We start from the raw sequence: 22,152 nt of genomic DNA on the forward strand, positions 1-22,152 counted from the left end.
TCATTAGATGAGAGTGGTTGCTATGTATCGTCGATGCTGACATAGAATGAGGATCAGGGGCCCGTTTCACAAAGCCTTTTTTCAATGACAAATTACAAAACTCAGTGACAAATCTGTTGACAACCAATCAGAAGCAAGGATTTCAGTAGCTAATAACAAAACTGTCATTTGTCACTGATGACAAGTTTTGTGAAACGCCCCCCTGATCAATAATTACTTGTAAGTGAACAAATCAGAGGAGTAGCTAGCGATGTTCGTTACGTATTTTTATTTACAGTTAACAACGAAACTATTCATACCCTTATCAAGTTTTGTAATGTGTTTATATATATATATATATGCAAAAAAGGGATTCGTCCTTTTTTTTTTTTTTCTTGGAAATATCAAAGCTTACATCTATATTCAAAAATTCAAAAATATTCAACGAAGACGACAATTTAACCAATCTACCTTTCATTCTTGAGTTAATAGAATGTAGGTTCCATGTATACTGTATAGAGAGAGAGAGAGAGAGAGAAGAGAGAAGATTTACTATACATATGAAGGCACCCTTGTAAGCTAGGTTTGGTTTTTCAATTCAAAATTAACATTTTTTCTTTTCTACCAAGCTTTTTTTTCTCATAGTAACAAAATACAGTCAAACCTGCTTTTAATTAGTGACCACCTGTCTACAAAGGCCACCTGTCTACAATGACCACCTGTCTACAAAGGCCACAATTGTTGTTCCCCTTGCAAATGGTTTCTCATTGAATCATGTACTAAAGGAGCCTGTCTTCAAAGACCACCTGTCTACAAAGGCCACTTTTTGTGTTTCCCTTGGGCGGTCACTATAGGCAGGTTTGACTGTACTATTAAAAAGAGCATATACGTAATATCATTAATGAGTCTGAAAACCAATTAGTAGAACAAGGAAGAAGGCGCAAATCCCATTTAACAAAAAATTGTGTCATACCTGTGTAAAAAAAAACATTAGAAAATACGTTGTTGCCCATGAAATTAAAATATTCTTTTCTCTGAACTCATTTCATGAAATGATTTCGACAATATTTGTTTTACTCTTGAACGATAAATTTTGTATATATTCGAATTTCTAAAAACTTTGATGTTCAATCTAAAAAGCCAAACCCTATTAAATAAATATAAATAATTGTCAGAAGCTTCCCCCCCCCCCCCCTGTATATCGAGTCCGGAGGCATATCTATTATAGGGTGAAGCTGGCATATGCCCACTTTAATTAAATTAATTGAAACTCCGATAGGTCTACAGCAAGAGGATCTTCCTAGGCACATCATTTACCCCAGTCCACTGTCTGTACTGTTTCTTTATATTCGTATGTCTTGGTGACATGCGGGCCACCTCACACAAAAGGTATGTACAACATAATTCATTGAAATTGTGATTTACTGCTGTGTTTTCTCACAACAAAAAACGAAGAACAGTATAAGGGGGTCATGTTGGTCGGCCACCATGAAAACATATTATGTGGCTAAGAAATGAATTTTGTGCAGTTTTAGGTTGTATTGTTTTGAAAGGGTCTCTTTAAAAAAAAAAAAATTACACGTTCTTATCTTATAATACTTTAATCAAATTTCTCAATTAGATTATTTGAACTTTCTGACCCTTCCAAGAACTCAACCATCCCTTTAAGTAACTTAAGAGAGCAATTTAGGCTAGAGAAGGGCACTTTTGCCCTCTTGATAATGGATATTTCGCCCCTGACGGGGTACTTTACCACATTGGGCAATTTCAGCTCTAGAATGACACTCTTGCCCCTTGAAGAACATTGTCTTTTTCCCCTTAAAGCATTTTTTTTGCATTGAACTAAAGCGATATTGGCTCGATAATGGCTCTGGGAATATTTCGAACATGAATGGGCACTTTCCTCTCTATAGAAGAACACTTTACGCCACTCGAACATGGTAATGTCATCCCTGACGGGCCACTTTAAAAACCGAATGGGGCAATTTTGGTTCTAGAAGGGCACCTATGACTTTCGTTCCATAGAGGCTTAAAATGCATGTTTCCCCGATGTAACACTCGAGGTAACCAAAATCATTCATAATATTGTCCATGACCATGTTCACACTCATAAGATCTAAAAATTAATTGTACAAAATTAACACAGCGGAAAAACACACACACTAAATAATAGACACTTGACAGTGATGGCAACTAATTTTTAGAAGGGTACTTTGCCCCTCGATAAGGACAATTTTGCCCCCTTGAAGAAATTAGAATTTCGCCGCTGACTGGCCACTTTTAGTAACGCAATATTGCAATTTTGGCTCTGGAAGGGCACTTCCCCCCCCCCATAAGTAGGAATTTATCTGCTCTAGAAAAGTACTTTCAACCCTGGATTGTAGAATTGCATGTTGCCAAAACGGAACACTTCCGGTAACCAGATTCATTCATTATTGTTCATGTTTACACTCATAACATGTAATATGAATCGTTAAAAATTTGTCGCAAAAAACAAAGTGACATTATGCCTCTTTCAGCTTCAACCACCACTGGAAGAAGGGGGGGGAATCGTATTTCCTTGTGCCCCAACTTAAAAGCCAGGCCCCCAATGTCGCTTTGCTCCCTCGCCGGGTCACTGAAAACTATGCCATCAAATTTCAAACACCCCCTTTTTAAAAAATTCTGCGTATGCCACTGACCACATCTAAGATTTTAGTAACTTATCACTCGATTAATTTTGCAAGCCTTACCAAAACTTGATCAGACCAAATATCAAGTAAGGTTCAAGATAAAAGAATCAAGTTTATGTCCCTACTAAAACATGTAGAACAACAGATGTTCATAATATAACAATCGAAGAGATGCACCTTTTGATCTTTCCCCAAAAAACATTCAACTTTAAATCTACAATATTCAAGGTATTTAAATTTCAGCTACCGGTAGAGAGGCCGCACTTAAGAAATGAAGAATGGATACTCGCAGTTAGGCACGCGCAGTGCTCTTTGACGAGTAAATTTCCTTCGACTCTTTGAATACTTTAACAGGCATATTTTTTTTAAAATTTCTTTTCTGGTTTATAAAACAAACAAGCTTATTGACTGTTTATTTTTCCGGCCACGGTTAACAACTGTAGCTCCTCGGGGATATCTAGACTGCTCTATGCCAGTTTCGTGATCCCCTTGTGCAATAGATTTAACCGTGCTCCTCAAAGCAGTCTATATTATTTTGTATAATAGCGCCGGTATATCCGCCAGCTCAAGAGTTCATGGCGCTATAGCTCGCTTCAAAATCTTACATCAGTTGAACTTCATACTTAGCCTACTTGGTTGCCCAAGGTATTTGCAATTGAAAATAATATTAAATAGTTCCAATTTAACATTGAAAATGCATTCTACATAGTCTCAAAGTTCAGACACTCTCTTTACGTACTACGACAGACAAGTGGTTGTGCCTGAAATGATCAGTATTATGAACCACGTTGCTTCCTAGCACAAGGCCAACGATCAAGGAGCAGATAACGTCGAAAATTGCAACGAAAGTGTTTGTTGGAGACAGCGTAGATGAAGGGATTTATCATGGAGTTAACCCACACGAATGAATTTGTGACGTTCAAAGTGAGGAAGGAAACGCAGTCCTTGCCACATATTGCAAACTTGACACTAGTCACTTGGACAGGCAGCAAGCAGACCAGGAAACATCCCACAAGAATGCCAAGGACCACAGCGGCTTTCCGGTGTCTGGCAAATGTACGTTCCTTCGGACCCGACCCGTTGGATTGTGGAGCATTTTTGGACACGTTTTCTTTCGGCAGGGCCTCGGTAGGCTCAGTGTCAGCATTTGCAGAAGTGTTAGATGAATCGGCCAGAGTGTCTTGGTCCTTAAGACATGGCCCTGCTGAGGGTTTGCACATGTCTTGATGTGGGGATTCCCCGTCGTTAGCTTGCGTCGTGGCTCGAGTAGGTAGTCCGTCCGCAGGACTCGGCCCTACGATACCCTTGGATCTCCGTTTAATGTTGGTGTAGACAGCAACATTCAAGACGACGATGATTGTGAGAGGAATGTAGAAATATAACACGTTCAAGATCAGTGTCATAGCAAGACTGGACGTAAATTCCAATTCACAGTCTTTCTCATAATCCACCTTGTACTGCCTAGTTATAGGACTCCACGCGAACGCCAGTAGGGTAAACCAAACGAAGACCACTGCCCAAGTAACGCAGACGATTAGCCTGATTCGCTTCTTGGTCTGAAACGTCTGATACTTCAGTCCCATGGTCACGAGACAGTACCGATCCCAGCTGATCAAGACCATGGTTAGAACAGACATCGTTGTCACCGTGTAGTCAACGACCAACCATATCTTACAAAAGACCTCACGGAACGGCCAGTAGTCTTTGATGAGCCATGTGAGATTGAAGGGCCAGATGAGGGCGCCCACCGTCAGGTCTGTGATTGCAAGGTTCAGGATAAGAAGGTTGGCCACCCTGGCCCGGATGCTCTGATCTCGAAAGTACGCAACAATCACCATAATGTTGCCGACGACAGTCACAGCACTTATTACAGAGACAATCAGTGGCACTATAGCGAACCAGGCTGTTGAGTTAGGGTATTCGTAATTGTCACCGTAAGAATAACTGTCGTTTCTTAAAAAACTCATACTTGCGTTTAATTCCATTGTTGATTATTACGTTCGAATGGCATATAATCTGATGATAAAGCTCCTTCAGTACGTCATGCTTTTATAATCATAATTTCATCAGCCATTTTTCCACCCTAAATGAAGAAACGCAGAGAGAGGAAGCATTCACAAGGGGTTTCGCCATAAGAAATGATTGCGATTAATTCACGTGCTGAAACACGACCGAATGATGAACGTCTTTCAGGACATTCTTCTGTTGCACAGTTATAGAATCTTTTTCTAATTCTGAATCAATATGAGCCAGTTTTCCACCTACATAAAGAAACGCACTTCCAGAACCTGGAGATGGACTTCACAAACGTTTAATTCGCCTACAGAAAAGATAATTGCGTTTTCCTTTGCTGAATAAAACGCTACTGAAAGATTTTTTCGACGATAAAGAATCTCGGGACGTTATGCTTTCATTAAAATTATCTTTAGATGGTTGTAGACCTATCATCCAGTTTCTTAAGCCTACTTGAACCGCAGAACGAGAATGCTTCCACAAAATATGCTTCGCCTGAGCACCGGTTGGAGGAATAATACTTTCATTCCATTGATGAAATACGACCGAATGATAAATATCTTGATGATAAACTTTCTTTCAGAACATTATGCTTACAAAGTCATATTTATGTTTTAAATTTATCAGCCAGCTTTCCACCTATATAAGGATGAAAATGGCTTCAAAGCACAAATGCCTCGCCTGATGAGGAGATGATACTTGCTTGGCGTTTTCTATTGATGCAATACGTATTGTAATTCTGACGATACCATAAAATTCCTTCAGGACATTATTTACCCTTTAATGATTCATATTCAATTAAAAACGTATATACTCCTCGCTGCCAAAACACAAATCAAGAAAGATTTTACAACAAAGCATTGGCGAATGATGCCTCAACAGTTGCAAGATGTGTTCTTGTCAGCGACCTGCGGACGATATGAGCGCTAAATTGATTGAACTCTGAAAGCGCTTTACATTTTTTGCCTTGCACATTGAATGAGCAGTTCAGAAGCATGCTCAGTATTTGTGACCGAGGCTTAAACTTCGTGCACTTGGCCTTGCACTAACACACTCGCAACAGTGCATTTGTATAATCACCATGTTTCCTGTCTGCAAACGTACGTTTAGGGAAGTACTTATTTTTCAGGACACACTAGTGCTCTGCTAATGACCATGTCTACACCGTGGTGTACTGACTGGGGGGGGGGGGGGGCTTGGGGCAGTTGAACCTCCAAATAAAATTCAAACGTGGTTTATTTTTTTCTAATTCGATACCAGTGATTTACAAATGTGGCTGATTTTGACACGTGCCCCTTTTCCTTTCTAATAAGTACCATATTCCCTTCGGATAAGTGCCCTTTTACTTTTTTATATTAGCCCCTCTCCATTAAAAATGCCCTTTTTGACATCTGATTAAAGCCCCTTTCAAAATGTGCCCTTCTTCTCCAACAAGTTCCCCATTTCCATTCTCACAAGTGCTTCTTTTCATTTCTGTTGAGAGTCCCTTTTCAGGTGCAAGAAGTGCCGTTTTCACCTCTGATAGCTCTGATAATTGCCTTTTATACTTTGGAAAGAGCCCTTTTCTTTTCTAATTACTGTCTATTTCCCTTTCGATAAATGCCTACTTTTCCTTTCTCCATAACATGCACTTCAAGGCGACTTTAAATTATAGAGCCCATTTTTCTCTAATTTTGCTCGCTCGCATTTATCGATGTTATAATTATGTTACTTATAACAGAACTTTCCAGTCTTTGTTCATTAGATTGTGCTAAATACTCATTAGGTTTTTGTTTGTCTTCTTTACAAGATGTAATTTTTTGCACTGGGACCTCACAAATCTTAACATTTTTGCTCGCTCGCTTCGGACACTCGAAAAATAACATTCAGACCAACACACCTAACTGCAAAGTATGACAGAAGCAAATATTGATATGATCCCTGGTAGTTTAATCACAATCATGACGATGTAGGGGTATATACCAATGTCAAAACATGGTGTAGGTTTTGTTGATGTTTCCCTTCGTAGGCGCCCCTTTTTGTAGAAAGTGCTCTTTTGGGGTGGTGCCCTCTCCCTAGTTGGGAAGACGCTCCACCGCCAATGCATTATGCTACTTGGTGGTGAAAAGGATTTAATTCTGACCCCCAAAACGTTGTTGCTGATTATGCCACTGTATGTCTACTTATTGACTCATTCTTTCACTAATATGTCAGTCTAACGATGCTGTAAGATGCATTTTTTAAAGATTTTATTTTATTTCTTTCCTCATAAAATTCACATTGCAAGAAATTAGTTTAGTAAGTAATACAAAGCAAGATCTTCGATACAAGACACATCACGCATTTAATCAATCAACGAACAATGAACATAAATAAATCTCAAATTATACATGATTGTACATCTTTTCTTTCATAAAACAGTTTATAATCAAAACAACCATAGAGGAAGGTGTGTATATGTATTGAACAATAGAATTACTGCCCTCTATATTGTTTTGAATTTAGGGTTAGGGTAAGGGTAATATACCAGTTTGTATGCGTCCTGTTAATGAACCGTTTAGGGTTATATAGATGTCCTGTTCATACAAAATGTAGGGTTATATATATATATATATATATATATACATATGTATGTATATTTAAGTGAACGATGCAAGGGAGCGGGAGATGGGGTGGCTTTGTGACCCATCCTGGTTAAAATATTCATATCTGTGACAAATGTCAAATTCCTACGTTATAACAATGCGATGTTATAACGTAGGAATTTGATATTAATATTTGTAGACGATGTATCGTCAGCAAATATTAATTATTTTAAAGAAATGACAGGTATTTTAGCCATGTCAGCAAATCTAATGACTTTGTTTTTACTTTTCTACCAACAATCTTATTTGTGCGCAAAAATAACATTTTAATAATAATAACAAGAATCATCATCATAAAAAGATAAGACTAATATGATTGCTTTTCATCGACGACGGGAGTGACCAATTAATCAGAGTATAGATAGGCAATATTTGTTATGTATTTATATATAAAGTTGACAACGAAATTATTCATACCCTTACCATTTAACATATTAATAATAATAAAAATAATCACCATCATCATAATCCTCCAAAAATATAAAGTCTGGTATACGCCTCTGTGACACACTTTATGCCAAAAATTAGCTCTAGCGAGTCAATATTGTCATGAATTATTCTCATGCATGGCATATTTCCTAAGATAATGACATTTAGTCTCAATTAAATTGAGCTGAAAGCATAACTCTTCCTTGCACTACTACAAGCCCCTTTGACACTTTCTATGCCGACAATATAGCTCTAGCGGGTCATTATTTTCATGAATTATTCTCATGCATAGCATATTTTTCCAAGATGAGACATTTAATCTTGATTAAATTGAGCTAAATTTTCCTTGCACTATTAATAAACCATCCCAAAGGACGCCATGAATACATGTTTCAATCTACTGGCAAATGGCCCTCAAATAATTATCTTCAGCACACAAAAATAAAGAACTGCAAGCAGCAAAGTGCTCTGAACATGTCTGTCGCCAAGTAATGCATTAGATGAGACTGATTGCTTTTCATCGACGACGTGAGTGATCTATTAATCAGACTGGAGGCGTATAGAAAGTAGGCCATGTTCGTTGCGTATTTATATATACAGTTAACAACTAATTTATGTATACCCTTGTGAGTTTTGTAATTTGTTCAGTATGAGAAAAAAATTAGTTATCACATCTTCGCTTCTCGGAAGTATCAAAGATTACATCTAAAAATATATAAACAAATCAGCAAATTAACCCAATTCTACCAATCTACCTATCGTTCTTGAGTTAAAAAACACTGAAACCATCAAATATTCAAGGGGCATAAATTATGTAGCCCTATATGTGAAAAGTAGATCACAAAGAAACTGTACAGGTAGAGAGAGAGAGAGGGGGGGGGGGATATGCATCTACTCTACCGCAAGAGGAACTGCTCATGTACATCATTCACCCTAGTCAACTGTCTGTATTGTTTCTTTATATTCGTACACCTTGGTGACATGCCCGCCCCCACAAACACTAGCTATGTACAACATAATTTATTGAAATATTAATTTATGTATTCATGTCTTATTTATCAAGCAAAGTAGATCATTCAATTGCTCTACAATGACGCAACGTATGCTGCAACATACAAAATACATTAAAGATAAAGGTGAGTTTTGGTTTTTTTTAAAAGAAGAAAATGAATTCTCACAGAATCAAACGAAACTTACACTGAATGTTCAAGATTACTTATAAATGTTATTTTTTGCCAAACAATTTTTGTAGAAAATGTATACTGGCTGAGTAATGAGCATAGAAAGATTGGGAAATCAAGGTTAGTAGCCCCGACACCATTTGTGTAGTCCCATATACATCTTTCTGTGTATAGTGCTTGTTACTTTACCAAGACTGGGCCAAATTTATTATGATTTTGATGACTCCAGAACTTTGCAGTGCACACCAATAATTACATGCTACATGATCAACTTTTTCTGATCCATTCCACACCTTTTCTTTCACAGTGCAATCGGATGACCAGAACTCATCTTTATCTTTAACAACAACAATACCAACAATTACAACAAACGAAAATAATGTTTGACATAAAATACTAGAAAATATAAATATACAAATAATAAGTGACATATTTAAACAATAACATTGCCAGAGTTGCAAAAGTAAGGAATAACGCGCGAATAGGGGGGGGGGGGGGGGATATGTGGATTCGTTCGTAGGGAGTGGGGTGAGTGCGCGCACGAACTTAAAGGTAATACAAAGTTTTGGGAAATTTGGAAAATTGGGTGGATAGTGATTCTTTACAATTTCGATATATTTGGATGCCACTGTGGATGTCTTATAAGCACTGGAAAATTTAGCACCTAAAAGTACAATTCTGATTTCGAGAAAAATTGAATATAACAATTTACCGATGCTCCCGGTAAATTTTGATAAATATTAAATAGCGCCTATACGGTCGTACAGTGGTAGCTGCGACCATGAAAATCTCAGAATATGTAGTTGTGATATATGATTTCCCGACGGGAATAGCTAATCGGTCGATTTTAGTCAAGAAACATTGTTTTAAAGCTTAATTAATATCCTGACCTTGAGAGGGAGCTATACAACATAAAGAGTTTATTATTTATAATTTCATAACTTTAGACTCGATTTTAACCGCGACAACGATCACTGAATATTGTAGGATCGCATATGCTTCCAATATTTTCATTTGAAAAAGACCGGAATCAGGGCCCGGTTTCATAAAACCTGTTATACAAAACGAATGCTAAATAGTATGAAAAAATTGCTCTTAGCCAATCAAATGTCACGATTTCAGTAGCTTATAACAGTTATTGTAACTCGTCATTGATGAAAAAAAAGAAGAAAAAAAAGAGGGAAAAAAAAGAAGATTTACCAGGGCCCAGTCGACATTTACCCCTATCCGTCTTGGAGGGACTTCACCCCTCCTTTTAATTAATATTTGGATACGCCACTACAGAGCCCAAAATTCACAAAGGAGGTTTGGAGACAAACTTCGGTTTTATGTGCGTCATATGACGCGTTTTGGCGCGTTTCAGACCAAGGTTTGTCTGAACCTTGGTCTAAAACGCATCGAAACGCGTTACATGACGCACTTAAATCTAGGTTTGTCGACAAACCTCCTTATGGAAGTCTCGTCAATGATTGTAAAGGTTGAAGACGCGAAATAAAAGATTGGAATTCCATTATTATAGCAATATCAGCATTAACCCTACCTGCTCCTTGATTTATAGAAGGACACGGCCTCCTATAATAAGCAGTAAAATACAAAGCCATGATAGTGTCTTTTAAAGATAAAGTTGAGTTCTGGTCATGCGATTGCATTGTGAAAGAAAAGGTGTGGAATGGATCAGAAAAGTTAATGTAGCATGTAATTATTGGTGTGTACTGCAAAGTTCTGGAATCATCAAAATCATAATAAATTTGGCCTAGTCTTGGTAAAGCAACTAGCACTGTACACAGAAAGATGTATATGGGACTACAAAAATGATTTCGGGACTTTTCCTTATCTGTCTATGCTCATTACTCAGCCATTGCACATTTTTTACTAAAATTATTTGGCAAATGACATTTCTTTGTAATCATAAACATTCAGTGTACGTTTCGTTCGATTCTGTGAGAATTTTTTTTTTTTTTTTACCTGAACTCAAGTTTGTCTCTAAGATGAACATGAGCATTTTCAAGTTACGAATATATTTTTCCCATAAGATATTGACGAAAGCAAAGACTTTGATAATTTATCGATCAATTTTGCAAGCCTTACCAAATCTTGTATCAAACCAAATGTCAAGTAAGAGTCCACATTCGAAATTCGTTACATACAATATAGACATAGACATCAGTTGAAGTTGAAGTTGTAGTTTATTTTTCCATATTCCATTAAAAAACATTCCATTAAGAAAATGAACAATATGAACAGTAGAATAATTATAAACAATACATTACAGTAAAAACGAAAACGTGGAAGGGAATCGATAGGCCATCGGCCTGTCGTGGCAGAACCCTTACAAATATATACATTAGACAATAATTATGTACAAGCACAGAATATAACTCAACAAACCAACAAAGTAAAGTCAAACGGAATATAAACAAACACCCTAAGTGCAACAAAATAAGTATGGCAGAACCATTTTAAAACTGTACCCCTTTTACCGTAATATGGAATTTCCCCATAAGTATAGAGAGATTAACAGCATCAACCCTCTTTGATAGATTTTTTTGAAAGGCCCAAAACTATTTAGTTTAAATCGTTTCTTCAAATAAACATGATATTGTGTGCTGAGAGCTACAAGGTTGTGAAATTAATGCTGAACAAGAGTGATTCAACACCATTCCAGCTCTTAACAGACGGTACATAACGAGATCATTTTTCTTTCTGTGTCACATCATTAATGCATTTATACATTAATAACTGATATAAATAACACTGACGAGCAAAATGAGAAAGAGAAAAACAGCTAGGGTGAGAGAACGAGGGACAGAAAGAGAAAAAATAAGGAAAAAATACAGAAACAAAGAGAGAAATAGGGAGAAAAGGAGAGAGAGACAGAGAGAGAAAGTAATGGAGGGGCGGGGCTAACATCGAATCAGGAGCTGTAAATTAAAGACGTGCACATAAGGCAGTATGCAACATTATACAATTCTACTCGAATTTTGTGTAGAAAACATGGCAAAATACATAGCAAAATTCGGTAGATTTGTAACAGTAAACAGAACAAAAGACATTACAATCCGGGAAGGGGGGGGGGGGTGGGTAATTTTCATTAAAGAAAACCCTAATACTCTTGATGTCAATTTATGTTTATAACATAATAGTTGGTATTGTACGGGGCATTACAAAATATGAACAAATACTAAGACTTTCCAACACGTTCTTTCAGTACCAAGAGACGTGTTGCAGGTAGATCTTTCCTGACCCAATTCTATTACCATTAAATACTATCTTTCTACGCGTTTATTATCAGTATCTAAGAATATTTTATTGCCATTTATGTAAAAAACATGACAGATATATCAACTTCCTTTTTAAATTGTTAACATTTTATCTTATTAGATTTAAGTTCCAACAGTCTAATCCAGATCCTAAAGTATCCATGCCCTACGCAAATGTGAAGAAAATTGTAGAATACAAGATAACAGAGAAGAACAACGCCCTTGCATTACATTTCAAGAAATGAACATTCAAGTTTGATGTTTCATATATTTTACATTTAAGTTGATGTTTTGTTATTGCCTACCAAGTGTTGTGCAGTGGTAATTTGATAAACTTTGTATATTAAGAGTTTCCCCCAATATTTTGTATTATTATAATCATCATTATTATTCTAACAAAGTTGTCGGCAATTATCTCATCTCGCAGTATCATCGTAATTCATCTATCCCAACGTCGCGCTTTTTTGTGGAAATACTACGATCCTGCACAATTATTAGTTTTGTTTGTTTGTTTGTATTTATTTCTGCATTTTCAAAATAGAACATAATAATATATATAAAGTAACAAATATTTCTTCATTTTACATAATTATAAATTTTTAAGTACATTAAATAAGATGCATACAAACACAAATATAATTTCAATGAAAAAAGATAAATTACAGAAAACGCAAGAGACCGCCATTAGTTTGCAGGCAAGGACTCGAATTCGAAGCTTAAAACTAATACCCTAAAGCCTTGAGCAGAGCCAAGCTCTGCCAGCCTCTGGCTGAATAGCTGTAATAGGCCTATACATGGCCACGGAGTACAGTATAGACCTGACACCTAGCTCGTCTGCATTCTGTATAGTCTCAAAGTTCAGACACTGTTTTTACGCATTACCACAGACAATGGGTTGTGTCTGAAATGATGAGTATCATGGACCACGTTGCTTCCTGGCACAAGCCCAACGATCAAGGAGCAAATAACGTCGAAAATTCCGTCGAAAGTGTTTGTTGGTGGCAGCGTAGATGAAGGGATTTATCATAGAGTTACCCCACACGAGCGAATTTGTGACGTCCCAAGTAAGAAAGGAAACGCATTCGTAGCGACATATTGCAAACATGACACTGGCCACTTGGACAGGCAGCAAGCAGACCAGGAAACAACCCACAAGGATGCCAAGGACCACAGCGGCTTTCCTGTGTCTGGCAAATGTACGTTCCTTTGAGCCCGACCCGTTGGCTTGTGGGGCATTGTCGGATACGTTTTCGTTCGGTAGTGCCTCGGTAAGCTGTTTGTCAGCATTTGCAGAAGTGTTGGATGAATCGGCCAGAGTGCCTTGTTCCTCAAGACATGACCCTGCTGAGGAATTGCACTTGTCTTGGCGTGGGGATTCTCCTTCGTTAGCTCGCTTGGTGGCTCGAGTAGATAGTCCGTCCGCTGGACTCTGCCCTACGATACCCTTGGATCTCCATTTAATGTTGGTATAGACTGAAACATTCAAGACAACCAGGACTGTGAGGGGAATAAAGACCACTAACACGTTCACAAACAGTGTCATAGCAAGACTGGACGTAAGTTCCAATTCACAGTCTTTCTCATAATTCACCTTGTACTGCCCAGTTATAGGACTCCACGCCAACGCCAGTAGGGTAAACCAAACGAAGACCACTGCCCAAGTAACGCAGACGATAAGCCCGATTCGCTTCTTGGTCTGAAACGTCTGATACTTCAGTCCCATGGTCACGAGACAGTACCGGTCCCAGCTGATCAAGACCATGGTTAGAATGGACATCACAGTTACAGTGTAGTCCACGACCAACCATATCTTACAAAGGACCTCGCCGAACGGCCAGTAGTCTTTGATGAGCCATGTCAGGTTAAAGGGCCACATGAGGGCGCCCACCGTCAGGTCTGTGATTGCAAGGTTCAGGATAAGAAGGTTGGCCACCCTGGCCCTGATGTTCTGATCTCGAAAGTACGCAACAATAACCATGAGGTTGCCGACGACAGTCACAGCACTTATTACAGAGAAAATCAGTGGCACTATAGCGAGCCAGGCCGTTGAGTTAGGGTATCCGTAATTGTCACCGTAAGAATAACTGTCGTCACTTGAAAAAGTGATACTTGCGTTTAATTCCATTGTTGATATTTATACGATCGAATGGCATATAATCCGATGATAAATCTCCTTCAGTGCGTCATGCTTTCACAATCGTAAATTTATTAGCCAATTTTCCATCCTAAATGTAGAAACGCAGAGCGAGGAAGCTTTTACAAAATGTTTTGCCAGAAGAAATGAGTACGTTTAATTCCAGTGCTGAAACACGACCGAATGATTAATTATCATTCTGATGATGAACTTCTTTCAGAACATTCTTCTGTTGCAAAGTTTTAGGATCTATTTATAATTCTGAAAATATATGAGCCAGTTTTCTACCTACATAAAGAAACACACTTGTCTTCCAGAACCCGGAGATGGACTTCGCAAACGTTTAATTCGCTTGAAGAAAAGATAATTACGTTTTCCAGTGCTGAATAAAACGCTACCGAAAGATTATTCCGACGATAAAGTTATTCGGGACGTTATGCTTTCAAATCAATTATCTTTAGATGGTTTTAGAGCTATCAGCCAGTTTCTTTACCCTACTTGAATTGCAGAACGAGAATGCTTTCACAAAACATGCTTCGCCTGAGCACCAGTTGGAGGAATAATACTTTCATTCCATTGATGAAATACGTTCGAATGATAGATATCTTGATGATAAACTTTCTTTCAGAATATTATGCTTGCATAGTCATATTTATGTTTTAATCTTTTCAGCCAGTTTTCCACCTATATAACGATCAAAATGGCTTCAAAGCACAAATGCCTCGCCCGAGGAAATACGTATTGTAATTCTGACGAGACCATATAGTTCCTTCGAGATTTCATTTACCCTTGAATGATTCATATTCAATCAAAAACGTATATACTCCTCCCTGACAAAACAGATTTTACAACAAAATATTGGCGAATGTTGTCTCAACAGTTGCAAGATGTGTTCTTGTCAGCGACCTGCGGACGATATGAGCGCGAAATTGATTGAACTCTGAAAACGCTTTACATTTCTTTCCTTGGTACATGCTATGTTACATTTCCATGTATCAACCGGTTGTAAGGACGTCATCTTACTGATCTATATGAACACGTTCAAGCGCTTGTCGATAGAGGGCAACCCAAACTCTCCCCGACGTGCGTAGTTGAGTTCAAGCTGTGAAGCTGTTATACGAAACTGCTCCGAGGTCGTTCTCATACATAGGATTCCGAACTTCAACATGGGATAATAATTCCAAATTCCAATGACCATCTATGGGTTGATTTGGGTACATGTGATATAATGTAGGTTCTAGTCTTCTGCTCACCTATATCTCCCAACCACCATGCCCGCTCTCTTTCTCACTTGGATTAATTTTACTTACCTTTTCATTCCCACGTTTCTACATTTTACTTTCAACTTAGTAATTTCCAAAGTAACCAACACCTTCATTTCAACGTAGAATTCTACAAACGGGCCTAAAATGTACACACGAACTATTAAAAGTTCGTCACTTTGGTAAATAGTTTTGAAGAAAGGGTGCTACCAGCTTTCATCAACGATCACTAATTTTTGTAGAGTTTACACATATAAAAATAATGCACTGTTTCGCTCGTGTGTAAGAGCAGTTCGAGTGCACTCAGTTTAGTCAGTGCGATATCACCTATGTGCACTGACTAAAGCTACGGCCACAAGTACGATGCGTTCGTACGAATTCCAGAGTTCGTAGAGATTCGTAGATGGGGGCATAGTTTCTTACGTCTTTCTTACGTCCTTCTTAATGAGTTCGTACGAAAGCCTTTTAATTTTTCGTAAGAATGCCTTGAGTTCTTCTTACGTTATACTTACGGCGATCTTACGAGTTATTGTTCTCGCAAGATGGCCGTAAGTGTAACCATGTCCATGGTGTAACTGACGCCATTCTCAAGTCTTTCGTAAGAAGATGTTACGATTTTGGGGGACATTTTGTCAAGTAGCAAAGAAGCGATGCACAAATTGCATAAAGTATGTACGTACACCTTACGAGCACCTTACGAACGCCTTACGAACGCCAAGAGTCGTTCGTAGGAAGGCCATACGAATCTCCGTTCGTAAGGCGTTCTTACGAACTCCGTAAGAGCCTACTATGAACAACTTAAGGCGTTCTTACGATCATGGTAAGAACGTGAGGCTTTTAGAATTGTCTCTCGATCTTGCGTGGTTCATACGATGTTATTACGACGTTCGTACGGCTGCCTTACGAAGAGAGGGTTTCGAACGAGGTTGGAAAAAAATCTTGGACAAGACCATCGACCAATCTTTGAACTTACGAACGGTCTACGAACGCTTGTTTCGTACGGCCTTCTTTAGATGATCTTACGAAATGGTCTTAAAACGTTCGTACGGCGTTCGTAGCAGCCCGTAACGGTATTTATGATCGAGGCTTAAACTTCGTGCACTGGCCTTGCGCTAACACACTCGCAACAGTGCATTTGTATAATAATTTCTTTAAGTTTCCTGTCTGCAAACGTACGTTTAGGGAAGTACTTATTTTTGTCAACCGATAACAGGACACACTAGTGTCCTGTTAATGGCCATGTCTACACCGTGGCGTACTGATGGGGGGGGGGGGGGGCTTCGGGCAGTTGAACCCCCAAATAAAATTCAAACGTGGTTTATTTCTAATTCCATACCAGTGATTTGCAAATGTTGCTGATTTTGACACGTGCCCCTTTTCCTTTCTAATAAGTACCATATTCCCTTTGGATAAGTGCCCTTTTTAGTATTTATATAAGCCCCTCCCCCATTCAAAATGCCCCTTTTAACATCTGATTAAAGCCCCTTTCAAAATGTGGCCTTCTCCAACAAATTCCCGATTTCCATTCTCACAAGGGCCTCTTTTCATTTCTGTTGAGTGTCCCTTTTCAGGTGCAAGAAGTGCCGTTCTCACCTATGATAGCTCTGATAATTGCCCTTTATACTTTGGCAAGAGCACTTTAAGTTTTTGAAAAGGGGCCGGTTGTCCTTTTAGGAGTGTTTTTAGTTTTTTCAAAAGCATTTGATGGCATAGTTTATTTTCAATCATTTTTGCTGATGCTAATACAAACATTTTTATCTCTGGTAATGCTTATCAATGAAATTAATGTGCATTCAACACTGAGATGAACAAGGTTTATAACTGGTTTTCTGCCAACAAATTATAGGCCTATGCAGCTCAAAACTAAAAACTCAAAAATATGAGAGAATACCTTAATTGTTTTGGTTGGTAACTATGACATACAACGAGTAAACTCTACAAAATTTCATGGAGTTCATATTGATGCCAACTTAATCTGGAAAGAACATGTGAATGACATTTGTCAAAAGATATCAGGGACTATCGGAGTATTGAATCGACTAAAGAAATATTTCCCCAACGAATTTTTAAAACATTATACAAACCACACATTGATTTTATCTCATATTACATTATATGCAATATCATCTGGGGCAATTGTGCATTATATGTAATATGTTGTCATTATAGTCTTACAAAGACGTGCTACGCATCGTAAATAATGTACCACCGCTATCCTTATACTGATCTTTAAATAAAAAAATTTAAAAAATTTAAAATGTTTTTAATAATAGTAATGTAAATAAATAGATTATACAGATTGCAGTTTTTATGTTTTCATATTTCAAAAACCTTTTACCCCCAACATTTATTAGTCTTTTTACTTTTAATTGTGCAATCCATAGTCACAGTACCCGTTCAACCAAAGATTACATTTGACGTTATACAAGTATAATTTTTCACGCAAAAGAATAACTTTCATTGGAGCAAAATGCTAGAATGAAATGCCCAATCAGTTGAAACAAAATCAAAGTCACTTTCTCAATTTAAACGCAAATTCAAACATTATCTTTTGGAAACTAAAAAATAAACATATAAATAAAGTAGTATTGCCTTATGTTTGTATTTCTGTATATCTATATTTTTTCAATGTATAATTGTAACATTTATGTTCATAACATTTTAGATAATTGGGAATTGGCCACTGATGGGCTTCTCAGCCTGTGCGGATTCACCCTCATCTTCATATTTATTTTACACCCGGACCTTCCACCCAGTGTTATTTAATGTACGCATATGCATGTTCCCTCCTATTGAAAACACCCCCTAAGTCCGGTGTGTAAAGACTTTTTTTGTGTACTACGAGCCGGACTTTGGTGCGTGAAAAGTACCCCTTTACCCGACATTTTGGTAACACACATGGTATCCCTCCGTTCACGTAGTGGGGGGGGGGCGGGATTTTACAATATGTTGTTTTGACATGTTTTGTTTTGTGTGTGCGTTTGTTGAAACGTTTTTTTTTATGCAAGTTATCTTCCCATTTTATGTAACCACGTACTTTATGTAAATTTACTAAACGTATTTTTCCTTTACTGTGCAATTTTCAAGGTTGTAATATGTACTTGCTGTTTTTTAAAAAAGATGTGGAAACAATGAACTTGAAACTTGAAACTTGAAAATGGACACTTATTGCAAAGGAAAATGGGAACTTGTCAAAGGAGAAGGGGTACGTGTCAAAATAACAGGGGCGCTTATAAGAAGTTGAAAGGGGAAGGGGCAATTAAAAAAAATAATAGGGGCACTTGTCAAAGTATGGGCACTTTTCCTATGTAAAAATGGGCACTTCTTACAAAGTTAAAGGTGCGCTTTGGGGGGGGGGGTCTGTGAAAGTACAAATTAATGAATAAATAAATGAATAAATAAATAAATAAATAAATGAATAAATAAATAAATGAATGAATGAATGATTAAATAAATACAACAAAATAATAATTCGTTTCCATTAGGCTAATGAATATATCACATTTTTTCAATGATGTCCAAGTTACTGTTTATAATACTTTACATCCAACATTGCGTGCTATAATAGTCCAATAAAGGCAGCCCCCCCCCAAAAAAAAAAAAAAAAAAAAAAAAAAATCAGTCGTAAAGGAGTAAAAATGGTTTGTATTTTTAAAGCAAAAAGAAAAAAATATATAATAATAAACCTTTAATTGAATCACATAACAATTATATTCCAATAAAAGAAAAGGAGAGTAAACATGAATTAGATTTTATTAACATTCCCTTATATTATCAATAGAGGAATTTATAATAACGATACACGCATATCGTGGTAATATTGTGAGAGGATGGGAAAGCGTTTTCTTTTTTAATAGCCCCTAAAAATTGGCGCACTAATGAAGGGGGGGGGGGACGCATCTGCCCCCTCCCCCGGAATGAAATTCTAACGGGTTTTTTTTCTTCTAATTCGATACCACTGATTTACAAAAGTTACTGAAATGACATGATTTTCCAGGTTTTGTTTTCAATTCTTTTGGTAAATTATACTTTTTTATGCGTTTGTTGGAAATTTAATCTCCACTCGCTTCGCCCGCTACGTTGTACCTGATCGTTCATACACCACTTTGAAAAAATGTTCCCCTGGGCCTCCATGTAACACGTAAGAGCAGTGGTGATGGAGATATTTCTTTTGCCCCCCCCCCCCCCCCCCCCCGTAACCACAAATTGCTTCCGGCGCCTACATCACGAGGATCAGTCAACCACAACGCTTCAAAGAAGCGATATACAGTAATTAGCTTATGAACTGCTCATACAACGTACGAAGCAAAAATGTATAGCGCTTTCGGAGTTCAATCAACTCGCGCCCATATCGTCCGCTGGCCACTGACAAGAACACATCTTGCAACTGTTCATGCAACATTGTTCACTATTTGTTGTTGTAAGAATTCTTCTTGATCTGCATTTTGTCAGGGTGGAATATATACGTTTTGTTTTTTTAATTAAATATGAATCATTGAAGGGTATTTGATGTCCTGAAGGAACTTTATCGAATCGTCAGAATTCCATTACATTTTTGCATCAATGGAATTAAAGTATCATCCTTCCAACTGGTGTTCAAGCGACGCACATTAATTATTTTGTGAAAGCTTTCTCGTTCTGCGATTCAAGTAGGCTAAAGAAACTGGCTGATAGCTCTAAAACCATCTAAAGATAATTGATATGAAAGCATAACGTCCCGAAGAACTTTATCGTCGGAATAATCTTTCGGTAGCGTTATACTCAGTAATGGAAAACGCAGTTATCTTTTCTTCAAGGGAATTAAAAGTTTGTGAAGTCCATCTCCGGGTTCTGAAAGTGCGTTTCTTCATGTAGATGGAAAACTGGCTCATATTTATTCAGAATTAGAAATATATTATATAACTGTGCAACAGAAAAGAAGTTCATCATCAGAATGATTATCAATCAATCAATGGGTCGTGTTTCAGCACTGGAATTAAACGCACTCATTTCTTCTGGCGAAACATTTTGTAAAAGCTTCTTCATTTAGGATGGAAAACTGGCTGATAAAAATATGATTATGAAAGCTTGACGTAATGAAGGAGCTTTATCATCAGATTATATTCTATTCGATCGTATAAATATCAACAATGGAATTAAACGCAAGTATCACTAATTCTAGTGATGACAGTTATTCTTACACTGACTCAACAGCCTGGCTCGCTATAGTTCTACTGATTGTCTCTGCAATATGCGTTGTGACTGTCGTTGGCAACATCATGGTGATTGTTGCGTACTTTCGAGATAAGAGCATCCGGGCCAGGGCTGCCAACCTTCTTATTCTTAACCTTGCAATCACGGACCTGCCGGTGGGCGCCCTCATGTGGCCCTTCAATCTCACATGGATCATCAAAGGCTACTGGCCGTTCGGTGAGGTCCTTTGTAAGATATGGTCGCTCGTAGACTACGTGGTGGGTGTGATGTCCATTCTAACCATGGTCTTGATCAGCTGGGACCGGTACTGTCTCGTGACCATGGGACTGAAGTATCAGACGTTTCAGACCAAGAAGCGAATCGGACTAATCATCTGCATTACTTGGGCAGTGGTCTTCGTTTGGTTTACCCTACTGGCGTTTGCGTGGAGTCCTTTAACTGGGCAGTACAAGGTGGATTATGAGGAGGAATGTGAATTGGAATTTACGTCCAGTCTTGCTATGACACTGTTCGTGAACGTTTTAGTGGTCTTCATTCCCCTCACAGTCCTGGTTGTCTTGAATGTTTCAGTCTATACCAACATTAAACGGAGATCCAAGGGTATCGTAGGGCAGAGTCCTGCGGACGGACTATCTACTCGAGCCAACAAGCGAGCTAACGACAGGGAATCCCCACGTCAAGACAAGTGCAATTCCTCAGCAGCGTCATGTCTCGAGGAACAAGGCACTCTGGCCGATTCATCTAGCACTTCTGCAAATGCTGACACCGAGCTTACCGAGGCACTCCCGAACGAAAACGTATCCAACAATGCCCCACAAGCCAACGGGTCGGGCTCAAAGGAACGTACATTTGCCAGACATAGGAAAGCCGCTGTGGTCCTTGGCATCCTTGTGGGTTGTTTCCTGGTCTGCTTGCTGCCTGTCCAAGTGACTAATGTCATGTTTGCAATATGTCGCTACGACTGCGTTTCCTTTCTCACTTGGGACATCACAAATTCGTTCGTGTGGGGTAACTCTATGATAAATCCCTTCATCTACGCTGCCACCAACAAACACTTTCGTCGGAATTTTCGACGTTATCTGCTCTTTGATAGTTGGGCTTGTGCTAGGAAGCAACGTGGTCCATGATACTCATCATTTCAGGCACAACCACTAATCTGTCGTAGTACGTAAAAAAAGTGTCTGAACTTTGAGACTATACAGAATGCAGACTAGCTAGGTGTCGGGTCTACTGTACTCCGTGGCCATGTATAGGGTTAGCCTACTACAGCTATTCAGCATGTCAGCCAGAGGCTGGTAGAGCTGGGCTCGGCTCAAGGCTTTATGGTATTAGTTTTAAGCTTCGAATAAGAGTCTTTGCCTGCAAACTAACTAATAATTGTGCAGGATTATAGTATTTCCACAAA

At 38.1% G+C, this 22,152-nt stretch overlaps 3 protein-coding genes across 3 annotated transcripts; 1 reads left to right on the forward strand and 2 right to left on the reverse strand.

Moving 5' to 3' along the window:
• Nucleotides 1–3,427: 3,427 nt before the first annotated feature.
• On the reverse strand, nucleotides 3,428–4,489 carry LOC577939 (5-hydroxytryptamine receptor 1D-like). The gene has a single exon (XM_030988176.1). The coding sequence runs from the start codon at nucleotides 4,487–4,489 to the stop codon at nucleotides 3,428–3,430; it is 1,062 nt and encodes a 353-aa protein (XP_030844036.1).
• Nucleotides 4,490–13,074: 8,585 nt separating this feature from the next.
• LOC115925030 (5-hydroxytryptamine receptor 1D-like) lies at nucleotides 13,075–14,136 on the reverse strand. Its single transcript, XM_030988177.1, has one exon. It carries the CDS (start codon nucleotides 14,134–14,136, stop codon nucleotides 13,075–13,077), a length of 1,062 nt encoding a protein of 353 aa, XP_030844037.1.
• A 6,676-nt stretch (nucleotides 14,137–20,812) lies between these two features.
• Nucleotides 20,813–21,874, forward strand: LOC100888037 (histamine H1 receptor-like). Its single transcript, XM_003729603.1, has one exon. The coding sequence runs from the start codon at nucleotides 20,813–20,815 to the stop codon at nucleotides 21,872–21,874; it is 1,062 nt and encodes a 353-aa protein (XP_003729651.1).
• The last annotated feature ends 278 nt before the right edge of the window (nucleotides 21,875–22,152 follow it).

This window comes from Strongylocentrotus purpuratus, unplaced genomic scaffold (genome assembly GCF_000002235.5).
Source record: "Strongylocentrotus purpuratus isolate Spur 01 unplaced genomic scaffold, Spur_5.0 spur5_scaffold_17, whole genome shotgun sequence".
NCBI classification, from domain to species: domain Eukaryota; kingdom Metazoa; phylum Echinodermata; class Echinoidea; order Camarodonta; family Strongylocentrotidae; genus Strongylocentrotus; species Strongylocentrotus purpuratus.

Bases quoted from the DNA above. Each gene is read 5' to 3' on its own strand.
- LOC577939 (XM_030988176.1), bottom strand. From the start codon at position 4,489: ATGGTGATTGTTGCGTACTTTCGAGATCAGAGCATCCGGGCCAGGGTG.
- LOC115925030 (XM_030988177.1), bottom strand. From the start codon at position 14,136: ATGGTTATTGTTGCGTACTTTCGAGATCAGAACATCAGGGCCAGGGTG.
- LOC100888037 (XM_003729603.1), top strand. From the start codon at position 20,813: ATGGTGATTGTTGCGTACTTTCGAGATAAGAGCATCCGGGCCAGGGCT.